The 12,958-nt window shown below is 34.6% G+C and overlaps 1 protein-coding gene across 1 annotated transcript in view; it reads right to left on the bottom strand.

The window, feature by feature from the left end:
* The window catches only part of LOC124353150 (Hermansky-Pudlak syndrome 1 protein homolog), a 39,463-nt gene that overhangs the window by 22,042 nt on the left and 4,463 nt on the right, over positions 1-12,958 (bottom strand). Inside the window, exons 2-6 of the mRNA XM_046803014.1 lie at positions 11,922-12,068; positions 8,319-8,431; positions 6,469-6,714; positions 5,404-5,591; positions 2,488-2,603 (exon numbers count right to left, since the gene is read on the bottom strand). Coding sequence (XP_046658970.1) covers positions 2,488-2,603; positions 5,404-5,591; positions 6,469-6,714; positions 8,319-8,431; positions 11,922-12,068 — 810 coding nt within the window. The remainder of the gene's footprint in view (positions 1-2,487; positions 2,604-5,403; positions 5,592-6,468; positions 6,715-8,318; positions 8,432-11,921; positions 12,069-12,958) is intronic.

Consider the following 12,958-nt stretch of genomic DNA (forward strand, 5'->3'; position numbering starts at 1 on the left):
AATGGAAATAAAATATAGAAAAAGAATTTGTAAATAGACTTTGTATAAGTAAATGAGACAGAGTTGATCCTGACTATTTGTAATAAAGGAAACAAATATAAAAATTGTGTCTGTCTTTTGTACGTATGTCAAAATATTGAAGTTTGAATTTTGTTGATATATTTGAAGTGTTCTAATTAAGGTAGATGTAAGATGTATAGGATGTTGTATGTAAATATATATATTAAGAGTAATGCAGTATTAATAAGGAATGGGAGACTTAGCTTCTCGTGAGGGGATGTTTCATTCCAAAGTATTCGATCAATATTGGTAACTTGACGCAAGTCTCAGGGTATTTATTGGTAAAACACTATACACAAAACACTAGTATGAATGCGACGCCTATCTAACACTACACTACACTACACTTATTCACGATTTAATCGCCTTAAATGCCCTTATTCTTGCAACGACCCGCAAATTCTAAAACGCTGCAACGTGCACTGCATGAAAATAGTTTGCCTAAATTGATTTTCTATTTTTGGTCCCTAAGCGAGCAGTCATCGAACTGCATTGGCATGCGATCTAGCGGATTTCATAGGAAACTTTTGAAACCCCGCGCTATCGTATTGTTATGGTTGAATTTGAATTTATGTAATGAATAAAAGGTTGAATTAAGTTTGTTATTTAGAATATGTTTAATGTAAAGTGACTAACTAGGTTGCGAAATCAAAACAGGGGGGATATTCTGTACCGTAAATTAGTTAATTAAATTTCATACAATGTAAATTTCGCAACCTAGTCAGCCAGTATAATATAATATTATTTTACATCCAATGTTCCGGAACTAAATTATTGGGCGGAGTAACTACCTAATTGGCACGCGTATGAATATTTTCTTCTAACCCTTTGTAGCAGCCCAACTACGTAACCGATCAGACCTCGCGCGCTTTGTCCGTAAGTAAAATTTATCTTTTCGTATCTTTAAATTAGCCCTTTGATGCCAAACATATAAAAATGAATATAACGTAAAGTAAAGATGTAAATAGTAAAGTAACTTACCCTTGAAGATCTTTTATTTGCTTGATTGAGATAGATAAAGGTTGTGGCGTCGTCCTTATGGCGACGAGCATGTTGTTATAAATAGTAATTTGTATCATTAAATGGCTAATACCGTCGCGAATTTGTTTTAGGCGAGTTTACGTAGCTGATGTATCTCACGTGTTGTTTGAATAGATGGCTACCACTTCCCAACTTCTACTCCTCTTCTAGAAATAACCGTTCTTAGACTACAGCTTCAATGTCTCGTGCCAAGACGCCGACATCCGGGTTGTGAGTCTACCTATTGCGAAGGGAAGTGAAATATTATTGTTTTGTAAAGTAAAACGTCGTACGCATAATTCAATAGAACATTGGATATTTTAGGCCCACCTAGAAGATATACTTTTTTGGTTATTATATTCTAATTGGCAGCAACGTGGCATTATATAACTTTTCCTTTACCATCCAAAAGTGGTGCTTGTAAGTTTAGTAAATTAAATAGAACTTATAAGTAAACTTTGCATTTCTAGTATTTATTACTACGACCTCAGAAGTCACCACCCCCATGTGTTATCGTCCAACGGTACATGTCTTGTTGATGCTGCAAAGTGGTGGTACACGATTAGCACAATGTCTTGTTGCTTTCTGCAAAGTGGTGGTACATAATTAGCACAATGTCTTGTTGCTTTCCGCAAAGTGGTGGTACATAATTAGCACAATGTCTTGTTGCTTTCTGCAAAGTGGTGGTACACGATTAGCACAATGTCTTGTTGCTTTCTGCAAAGTGGTGGTACATAATTAGCACAATGTCTTGTTGATGCTGCAAAGTGGTGATACATGATTAGCTTAATGACTTGTTCCTATCTGCAAAGTGGTGATACATAATTAGCACAATGTCTTATTGCTAGTCTGCAAAGTGGTGGTACATAATTAGCACAATGTCTTGTTGCTTTATGCAAAGTGGTGGTACACGATTAGCACAATGTCTTGTTGCTTTCTGCAAAGTGGTGGTACATAGTTAGCACAATGTCTTGTTGATGCTGCAAAGTGGTGATACATGATTAGCACAATGACTTGTTCCTATCTGCAAAGTGGTGAGTACATAATTAGCACAATGTCTTATTGTTAGTCTGCAAAGTGGTGGTACATAATTAGCAAAATGTCTTATGGCTAGTTACAAGTGGTACATAATTAGCATGACTAATAAAAAAGATATGGAATTTTCTTATAGATTAACAAAACTATAATTATTGTTTTTTATTTAAGAGGGGATAACTAAGTATTTATAAATTATCTACAAGGTACTGAACTACATTCAAGGGCTTGTACAAAATCTAAGAATGTAAAAAATCTTTTGGTCTTCAAAACCTTAATTGTATGAAGATAAGATTATGATCTGTAAATAATCCTTGTGTGTTATTATTACTATAATGTGACAAAGTGATCTAAAAGATTAATTTGTGATACCTGGTAGAGAAGAAGTAGAGAAACTCCATCGGAAAGGGTGGATATATGGACGGCATGAGGGCTATAGTTGCCATTGCCTGAGAGAATAACAAGCTCTCTCTCGATGCAGTCCTCATCTGAAACAACAATATTAGACTACAAATTAGACAAAGCAAACTATAAATTCAGAAGTGTTGGATGATGTTAATGTGTCAAATGAATTACCAATTTTTAATTTATAAATACATACAGTACATATATTTGGTCACCGTTATGATTTCAAGCATAAAGATAACTCAAAACTAGTAGTCATTTATGGTAAAATACACAATTTTATAGAATGTTTTGAAAATTTTTATAATGTAAAACCAATACCAATGATTAACCTGTTGAGGAGTATCTGAAAGTGGTTCCAAAAGAGTACTGACGGTTTGATCCCAAAGGATCAATGACGGTTTTAACCGTCCAATATGGACTTGTTCAAATAATCAATATTACGGTTATTTACGTTTTTGTAGTGGCGTTCTTACGTACTATTTTGACTGACAAACGTAATTATGCTGTAAGGTGCTGGCTCCTAGTGACAGAATATATAATTACAACTTTGTCGCCTAATTGTCCAGTCATTTTTTGCGCCAATTCCTTTAGAGGCTATTCTCAGTTATTGCACTGGAGTGAATATGACAGTTTCGTAAATAATGTAGTAAAATGGGTAATTATCTGGACTAAAGTGGTTTTATTAGGGTACATTTAAACAAAAACTCTTCTTTTATGAGTGAGCATAACAGAAAAGAAACTACTGATGAGTGCACTGATTGTGAATTTGCGTGTTTAAAAATTATCATCCCTTACCAAAAATTATTTAAAAAACAGTTTTAACACCTAGATAGTGCAATAAGGCAATATTGTGCGTATTGTTTTTTTGTTCAATTTCAATACATTTTGAATGAATAAAACTAAAAGTGTTCTTTACTTCCTGGAGTCCATCAATGATAATTTTCCTCATTCTAGTAGACCTTAGGTAGATTGACGGTTATAGCTGTCAGTACTCCTCAACAGGTTAATAATAAATTCAAACATACCAAAATATCTATGTAAGCTCTACAACACACACTAAACTAAGTCTCTTCTAGTGCAATATTTTGGACCTCTTGTACATAGTCAAATAATATTAAGACTATCACGATAACCTGAACTTTGAAAATTGAATAAAATTGTGACAGTCAACACATTCAATGTAACTAGCATCATTGTAAAATACATTATAAACGGTTAGCAATGAATTACAGTAGGCACAATATTCTAAAATACTGGAATGCTCAGCTAAATAAAATAAGGTGTTTGGATTCAATAAATAGCTGAATAAAACAAAAAGAAAATGTTGATTAAAGTTTTAAATAGAGAATGAACTGATATTACATTACACAAACATGTGGTCTGCCTGAAACCTGATGCCCAAGTGAAACCACACAAATACAGTATGTTTGTCGGCTGATGATGTGACATGAAATCACAGGGAATAATAATACAAAAATTACTTTTACACTAAAGTTTTCCCAATTTTACTACATTTTTGAAGTAAATGATCAAATGTCATCATGAATTATGAGTCAACAATCTGAGTTGACTTAACAACAATGTTGGGGAACGAATGAGGAGATTAAATAATTCCATATCTACCAAACCTTCTCTATAGATATGGGATCATTATTGTACGAAATAATCAATTGAGAAGCTTGAATATCACAAGTTTTAACATTCTTGAGGGAACGAGACTGTTGCCTCTGTATGTAGTTCTGAAAGGACCTTTGCACCTTACTTATATTTACACCCACAGAATCTAAGACTTTTACCGAAGCCAATTAAATTTGAGGGCTCCTGTTCTCTGATATACTTGGGGCTGAGAAGATACATCCCTAGGAATGTTTTATACTTTTAAATATGGCAGGGAAGAAAACTGGGAAGAAGGGAAGAAGAGGCAATGGATAGAGAGATCTGGAGGCAGTGTGTTGGCGAGGCAAAGTACCACCTTGGGTACCAAGAGCCACGGCAGTAAGTAAGTAAATATGGCAGAAGTTTAGCCATATGTGTTCTGCTAATTCTTCTGCTTCTCCGCAGAGTCTGCATTCATCAGACTAAGACCCACCTTCATCAGATGTTTCCCAAAAGTGTCATGTCCTGTCAACATCTCTAATATCAATCTTATATCCTCCTTACTTTGTTCTAGGAGAGCTGCCCACCCTTTAGCATAAACATTTTTTATTGTATTAATCCTGAGGCCCTAATCCAGTTAAAGGATCTAATTCTCTTTTCCCAATCATTTAAAAGAGCTTTGCTGTAGGAGAAAGCGACTCCACAGCCTGGCTCAGGCCCTACCATTTTCTGTACCTATTTTGGCAAAAGTATCTGCTTTTTCGTTTCCATGAATGTACTCGTGGTCCGGCACCCAACTGAGTGTAACTCTTTGTTCTTCTTTGCCAGTTCCACTAGAACATTCTTACATCCTCTTACTGCTTTAGTGCAGCATGGCTATCAGAGAGGGTTAAGTATTCTGTCCCTTTTGGTCTCATTTATATGAGTCTTCTGGCACATGATTCTATTACCATGACTTCCGCTTGGAAGACTGTGGCGTGTTTTTCCAGGGGCACTGCTAAGTTTAAGTTTTAACACTACAGGCTAATCTTAATAAAATGTTATTCGAAAAAGTATTAGGAATTTGGCTAACAAGAGACTGTGATGATGAGACAACACTACTGTTCCTTCGGTAGCATTAAACACTGTTAAACATGATCAGACTTCGGTAATTAATGCATTTTTTTCCAAACTGTACAAATAACTATGAAAACAATATTAAACAAGCAAGGTATTAAAATGTGAACAATTAGTTTACACCAGAGATCATAGGATCCAAAAGCAAACATTCACTGACATGATTACCTCGCTCGCTGGTGGGGGCACTGCGGCTCGGGCTGGATGGAGGGCTGTAATACTCATCACTGGAGTCCCCCTCGTCACTATCAGGCTCCGGTACTGGAGGTGGTGGGGGAGGTGGGGGTCGACGGAAACTCTCTGTCAAGATGTTCAGAAACAAAATATCCGCAGCTGCCAAATCTTCTGCATCCCGACTATAACAAATATGTAACTGTGTAGAGTGAAAACGAGTAAGCTATACCTCTGTAGCTGAGATTCACTTAATTGAATTTAAAGGCTTTGATTTCAAATTCAAATAATCTTAATGTCAACTAATGTTTTTTAGTTTCACATAAACTGTTCCATATAACAGATATGACACATAATAAAATTCTAAACACAGAAGCCCATGTTTTGTTGCAATTAAAATATGAAATTGGATTTCCTAATTTCCTTGTTCTCAATTTTTCCTAAATAAAGAAGTTTTTGAATTAAAGAAACCTACTTGTCAGTTTAAAAAGAAATTTTCCCTATTTTAAATTCACAAAATTATTATGAAACAAAAAATTTAATATTATTTTTATTTTACTGGAATTACATGTGGAAATGGTACCTAAAATGAGGTGTACGGATTCAAGCAATTTTGTTTCAACAAAATATGTAAGAGAACAATAAAGTGAACTAGATATGAGCTAAACTTTAAACACTGTACTTTAGCCCCTTTGCACTCAGATTTGAATGAAAGGATAACATGATTTCGGACATTTGCAAACAGAAAAATAACGAACAGAATGAAGTATGCATGTACAGAAAGAATTGTTTTACGTATTAATACCTCCCCCACCTGACGAAGAGGATAGATTCCAATCCTCGAAACGTTGTGTTATACCTTTTATAACCTAAAACGATGGTAAATGTCTGAAATCCTGTTATCCTTTCTAACCTTCCATCGTCAATAAAAAAACTTTAAACACAGATTTGAATATTAAGGCCACAGTTGTCCTCCGTTTCAGGTTGGAGGAGTATAAAAGAGCATCAATACTCAAGTTTGTATGCAATCTAGGAAAGTAAACCATTTTTACATTTGCTAACCTGGAGTAAAGTGAGAGAAATTTGTTTTCAACAAAAATAAGCGCGTGGCTACGTGAATAGTCCACCATCGACTTGAGTTTGTTGGCTGCCTCCCGCAGAGACTTGATCACAGTAGCATTGACCTCGGGGTTGACAGTTAACTGTTCCACTGCCTCCACAAGGCACGCCTGATCACTGTCGGCCAGCTGGTTCCAAGTGTCCAGCAGGTGCGACAACAGACTGCTCTGGCGCAAGTTGTGCTTCAGACTGTACAGATCAAACACATTAGACAAAGTAGATCCAGGATATTGGCTACATTTGAATGGATTCTATGGAAGTTTTAGAATTGTAAAATCCACATATTTAACAATTCCGTATAAAACTTAAACGAAAGTAATGACAATTTTTGACAGCTGAATATTGTATTACATTTGTTTTCAAATTAGTTTGCTAATTGTGGATTTGATGGCTCCACAAGTGTTTTACATATCTCATTTTGTTTAGCTACCACAGGGAATATCTAGGAAGGTTTAAATGGTGAAGAACCAGCTGAGCTGAGAGGACACGCCTTCTAGAAACAAAACAACCAACATCTTTTTAAATAGTGCTAGTCAAAAAGACTATTCTGATGAAGGTAAAGGATTGCTAGATTCAATAATAGAAGTATAACCTTCCAAATTCTATTGTGAGTGTATAAAAAACTATCCTTTCAGTCAGTTAAAAAGATCCACCTCTACTCAATACACCAAGTCGCCGGCTGTAGTAATGACCTTCACTATTACCCTATAAGAACAATGTTAACCCTTTAAAACACCTTTACACCCTCATTTTTGGTCATAGAATTATGAGAGCCTCGATTTAAAGATATAATTAATATGCATTCAAACGCTTTCTAGTTTTTCTTGTAATGTGTAAACTTTTTGAATATTAAAAATAATTATACAAAAATAGAGATATTTTTCTGAATAACCAATAAAAGTATTGAAAATACTACAAAAAATATTTGGATGCATAATAATCATGTCTTTAAAATGAGCCATCTACCATAATTAAACACCTAAAAGTAAGGACATAAAAGTATTTGAAGTTAACATTTTTCTTTTAGAGCCAAAACAACCAACTCTTAAAATACACTTCCAAATATACAAGGTATCTTCAAATGTCCAAGAAAAGACCCCAGGAATGGCCTAAAGATTCTCCAAAGTCATCCTGTAAAGGAAGAACTAAGGATAAAACAAAATTTATTAATTCTTGATAACTTCAAACTCACACAACAGTTGCATGGTATTGGAATTTTTATTCTACAGAAAAAAATATTAATCCTGAATAAATCCTAGCTCTTTCAGAACTGTAGGAGTAAAGTCCCTGGCTTATTTGTTTTCAACACAACTACCTCTTAAATCTCATGAATACATGTATCCTTATCAAAAATGGCATTCATATATTATGGAACAAATTTCAACTGATAAAGTTATTGAATGGCTTATGAACAAAGAAGCAGAGCTCTAAGACAAAAACAGTTCCTACAATGTACTTTGTACATCTTACGAATCTACAGATTATTCATCTGTCCAGAATGATTCAAACCAACTGTAGACTGCATTGTTTACTTTATAATGTTTCAGTTTATAAATGAAAATGTCAAATACCTTAATGAAATCAACATAAGTAATAATTGCAGGTTTCATTAAATCAATGATTGTTATTGCGTTACATGTTCTATTGTGGATAAAAATTGCACAATTAATGCATTTCTCTTTTAAAAAAACCATATTCAAATGGAGATAAACATCATTTGTGTTAAGTATTTCACTAACTGCAACTGAACACAGGTATAAAATAAATATTTTAGGTATTTACATAAAACTTACTCAGAAACATCAGGACCACACAGATGCTGCACAATGCAGATACAAACACAAAGCATTCGCTTTAGACAGGCAATGTCTTCATATCCAACGTGTACAAACAGGTGTCCCATGTACTGTAACAGATTGTATTAAAGATTACTTTAAAATTACTTTTTTAAAAGATTTATATTAAGTAGTTGAAAAAACTACCTTTACCTATTTAAGTATTTAGAATACAAATTGATAAAAAATACTAAAATCGTGATATTTCATGAGCCGTAAGCCAACTTTCATTGTTTAACACCTTTACTTTGGCTCTACGAGTTATGTTCAAAAAGGTAACGTAAATGTAATTTCTTGAAAAAAATATTTATTGTCTACATTAATGTTGTCACCTTAAAAATAGACCCATTAGATATTATGTACTTGTGCCAGTGCTTCTTCCAATCCACGCAACACTTCTTGTACTCAATCTTTGGGATTGCCTTTAGTTCTTTCAGCGAAGCACTTTTAATGTCACATACACTTGTAAAACAACAGCCATTAAAGATACTCCTTATTTTTTGAAATAAAAAAAGTGTCAGGAAGCAATGTCTGAAGAATATGGAGGCTGTTATCGTTACAGTACTGTTTTTGGCCAAAAATTCATGAACAATCAATGAAATTTGAACAGGTACATTGTCATGGTGCAAAAGCCAGGAATGTTTTGCCACAAATCCGGGTGTTTTTCGGATTGTTTAATGCAAATGACATTGAGCTTCTCTTTATTGGCAGTTTGACCTTTTGGCAAGAATTCATAATGCACCATGCCATTAAAATGTAAGGAATGAAATCCATGAAAAATCTATAAGGCATGGTAATCATCTTGATGTACCCTTCACAAGATTGGAAAAAATTAGATCTAGCCATACTATAATGTGTATTAGACTATATAATAAGTTACCACTCTCAACTAAACATTTATCTTTTGGTCTCTTTAAATGTAAGTTACATAGATGGCTGGCTGCTCATCCCTTAATAGTATCGATGAATTTTTAAACATGCCACATTCAGAAATAAATGTTTTGTAAGTTTGTTACATATGTAAGATTTATTTATTTTTTTTATTGAGTATTTATTTTAGTTTATTTTTTAGTTTAAGATTTTATTTGATATTTATCAATGTTATTTTAATTCAAGAATTAGGTATAGCAAAATGATGTTTTATATTATCAATTTACACTAGTTAGTCCTATTTAAGTAGTATAAACATTAACTATGACAAGTTTTGATTTGTAACATAAAATGATGACCATGTCGATTGCTATATGCCTAAAGACAATAAAGATTTTTATTTAATTTGAAAATTGAAGAACACAGTTAACATAACCTTCACATTCGACTGCACTTGTCGAGCCTATTTTGGTCTTGACGATCCAGAATGCCTCTATTGGAATGATTGAGCATTACTTTCAAGGTAAAGAGAAGATTTACTTTCTATCTAATATATTCAGAAAATCAATCTATTGAACTTAAAATTATTAAATTTAAGAAGGAGTTCATTTGGCTTCTAAGAAAAACGTAACCTATAATGTGATTTAAAAGCATACAGCATAAGGTAATATTTCACCCAGAAGTGAACACTTGTGGTTGGTTGTAACTTACAGTTGAACCTACAATTGATACAGCAAAAATCAATGTGTCACTTACTGTAGAGGATAAGTGTTAGAGTGGATCAGGCTCCCTTAGGGTTAAAGGTTAAAGGTGTTGGCAAGTCTAAACATAAGGGAGTACCATTACCTGTCTGTTTTCACTGAAAGAAGCTGGTACAGAATTAGCCTTCTCCTCTTACGAGTTCACATGACTAAGGTACAGTGCCAACTATTAATTATCATTGTACATGTAATATGGGGTCTCTACAGAAGATAACACCATCTTACCCACCCTGGATATTCTTTCTATGGAAGCAGTGCAAAGGTCCCTTTAGGACTAAGAGCAATAAGAGGTTTTCTCAGCTTCGTATTCTAACTGAATTTAGATGTTGACATTGCAGTAGATCCATATTTGAATACTCGTTAATAATTCTTCATTGTTGTCAGTGTTGATTCTGGGATAATGTATAATGTTTGTCACAAAATAATGTTCACTATTAATTGTATGAGACTCACCTGAGTTTCTTATTGCTGCTACACTCTTTTATAACAGTAGATTTATTCCATGTATTGTTTGATTTTCACCTCATTTATTACGTTGAGTTCATTATTACCAATGTCTTATAACATTATATATGTACACACTTAGCATGTGCTCAGCAAATTTAGATTTTGGAGACTCAGTTTAAGTCAAATAAAAATTCGGAATTCAAATTGTTACTTCGTCATACTAGATATATTCCAAAACAGTCAATCACCATTGTATAAAATTCCACAAATCAGAACTCGATATCACATGTAGAGCAACAGAAAGAATTTCAGCACATGCTTCCCTTACGGTGTCTGAATTAAGAACCAGGAATCAGGCTTAGATCTTTCTCACAACATGGTGGCTTACACAACGGGGTCCACAAACCGAAAATGGAGGGAAACCAACAGCTCTTTAGCCTCCAACCCAAACCGATATGTTCGACTTGAATGACAAACATCCTTCTTGTATTTGTTTTCAATTTCCGCTTACCGTTCTTGGCGTGAACCGTTCAAATTAAAATTTAACCAATATTGATCTGTTACAACATAAAATGCCTAATGTGCAAACCGAGATGAGATCAACAGTATTTTTAATTGATCATATGCAAATTGGGTACTTTGGGATTATACCGACCAACACCCGCATGAAGAACACAAAAATATAAATTTATAGAAACAAACATGATAGAACGAAAAAACAACTCTTTAATTACAAACTTACAAGCATTTCCAGGTATTGTGAACGGTATTGTTGTCGCTGTTATCTTTCTCGAGAATCCCGATTACGGCAGGCCGCACGGCATCACATGATTATTTAAGTTTTTTGCACGGTACATAATTGCCTTTCCATTACAATTTAATTTATATTTCTGATCAGCCCCTCTAGAATTTGATATTTTACTGATAGGTACTATCTCGAGGGATGTTCTTCTTTCGTTGACATCAGCGCGGGCTTCGGCAGCACCTACAGGTGCTGCCGAAGCCCCCGCTGATGGCCGGAGTCACTCGCATTTTGGGTGGCGGAGTGTGATCGAGAAAAAAAACAAGTTTTGAGTGTTTTTTTTTTTCAATAAAGAGTTTAGTTTTTGTTTTGAATGTTTGTTTTTGTTGAATTTTTGTATTTGGAGAAATGTACGGGTAAACACGGAAGTTCAAAGCGACGTTCCAGCTGAACGGGTGGCGAGCCTGCAATCACGTTATCTACTAGACCGCTCGACTTTGACCTCTGTCTGAGGACGGGGAGGGGTTTGCGATAAGACAATTCCTGTTTTATATTGACGAAATATAGTTCTACGCTAATCTAGTAATCAGTAGAAGCAAAATGTCAAATAACGATTCATGTCTGGGTGTGGTCGGTATAATCCCAAAGTACCGCAAATTGTATGCCCTCTCTTAGACAAACGGCCCAACTACCTTTAAATTACAGACTTCTCCGTATACAATGATATATAACTATACTCACCTCATCAAAAACCAAGTTTGTGCCATCAAAACACTGAATAGAAGTGTAGGAATTGCCGAATTGCGAAGTCATTATCTGTTGTGATGTGACTACCGGTGAGAACAGCTGTATCAAAATGTTGTTACTGATTGTTGTTTGATCTTCATTCTGGAAATATCAATATTTGTAGACTATTAGTACTGAAAAATTTATAAGATTCAAAGATTTTTTTATTGCCATTAAGTAGACAATACAAGTAGTTGGCAATTGTCAATGCAGTATTACTTATTTATTACGTGACTACGTATATTAATCAAATAACTCAATTACACATAGGTAAAGAATGTCTACAGGGTACTTTGGGATTATACCGACCACACCCAGACATGAATCATTATTTCACATTTCGTTTCTACTGATTACTAGATTAGCGTAGAACAATATTTCGTCAATATAAAACAGGAATTGTCTTATCGCAAACACCTCCCCATCCTCAGACAGAGGTCAAAGTCGAGCGTCTAGTAGATAACGTGATTGCAGAGTCTCGCCGCCCGTTCAGCTGGTGCATCGCTTTGTTGTACTTCCGTGTTTTACCTCTACATTTCTCCAAACACAAAAATTCAACAAAAACAAACATTTACCAAACTAAACTTTTTATTAAAAAAACACTCAAAACTTGTTTTTATTCTTGATCACATTCCGCCACCCAAAATGCGAGTGCCTCCGGCCATCAGTGCGGGCTTCGGCAGCACCTTCGGTGCTGCCCCGCGCTGATGTCGACGAAAGAAAAAACATCCCTCGAGATAGTACCTATCAGTAAAATATCAAATTCTAGAGGGGCTAATCAGAAATATAAATTGAATTGTAATGGAAAGGCAATGATGTACCGTGCAAATCACGTGATGATGCCGCGCGGCCTGCCGTAATCAGGATTCTCGAGAAAGATAAGATAACAGCGACAACAATACCGATCACAATACCTGGAAATGCTTGTAAGTTTGTAATTTTGTAATTGAAGAGTTGTTTTTTCGTTCTATCATGTTTGTTTCTATAAATTT

Source organism: Homalodisca vitripennis, chromosome 1 (genome assembly GCF_021130785.1).
Source record: "Homalodisca vitripennis isolate AUS2020 chromosome 1, UT_GWSS_2.1, whole genome shotgun sequence".
Classification (NCBI taxonomy): domain Eukaryota; kingdom Metazoa; phylum Arthropoda; class Insecta; order Hemiptera; family Cicadellidae; genus Homalodisca; species Homalodisca vitripennis.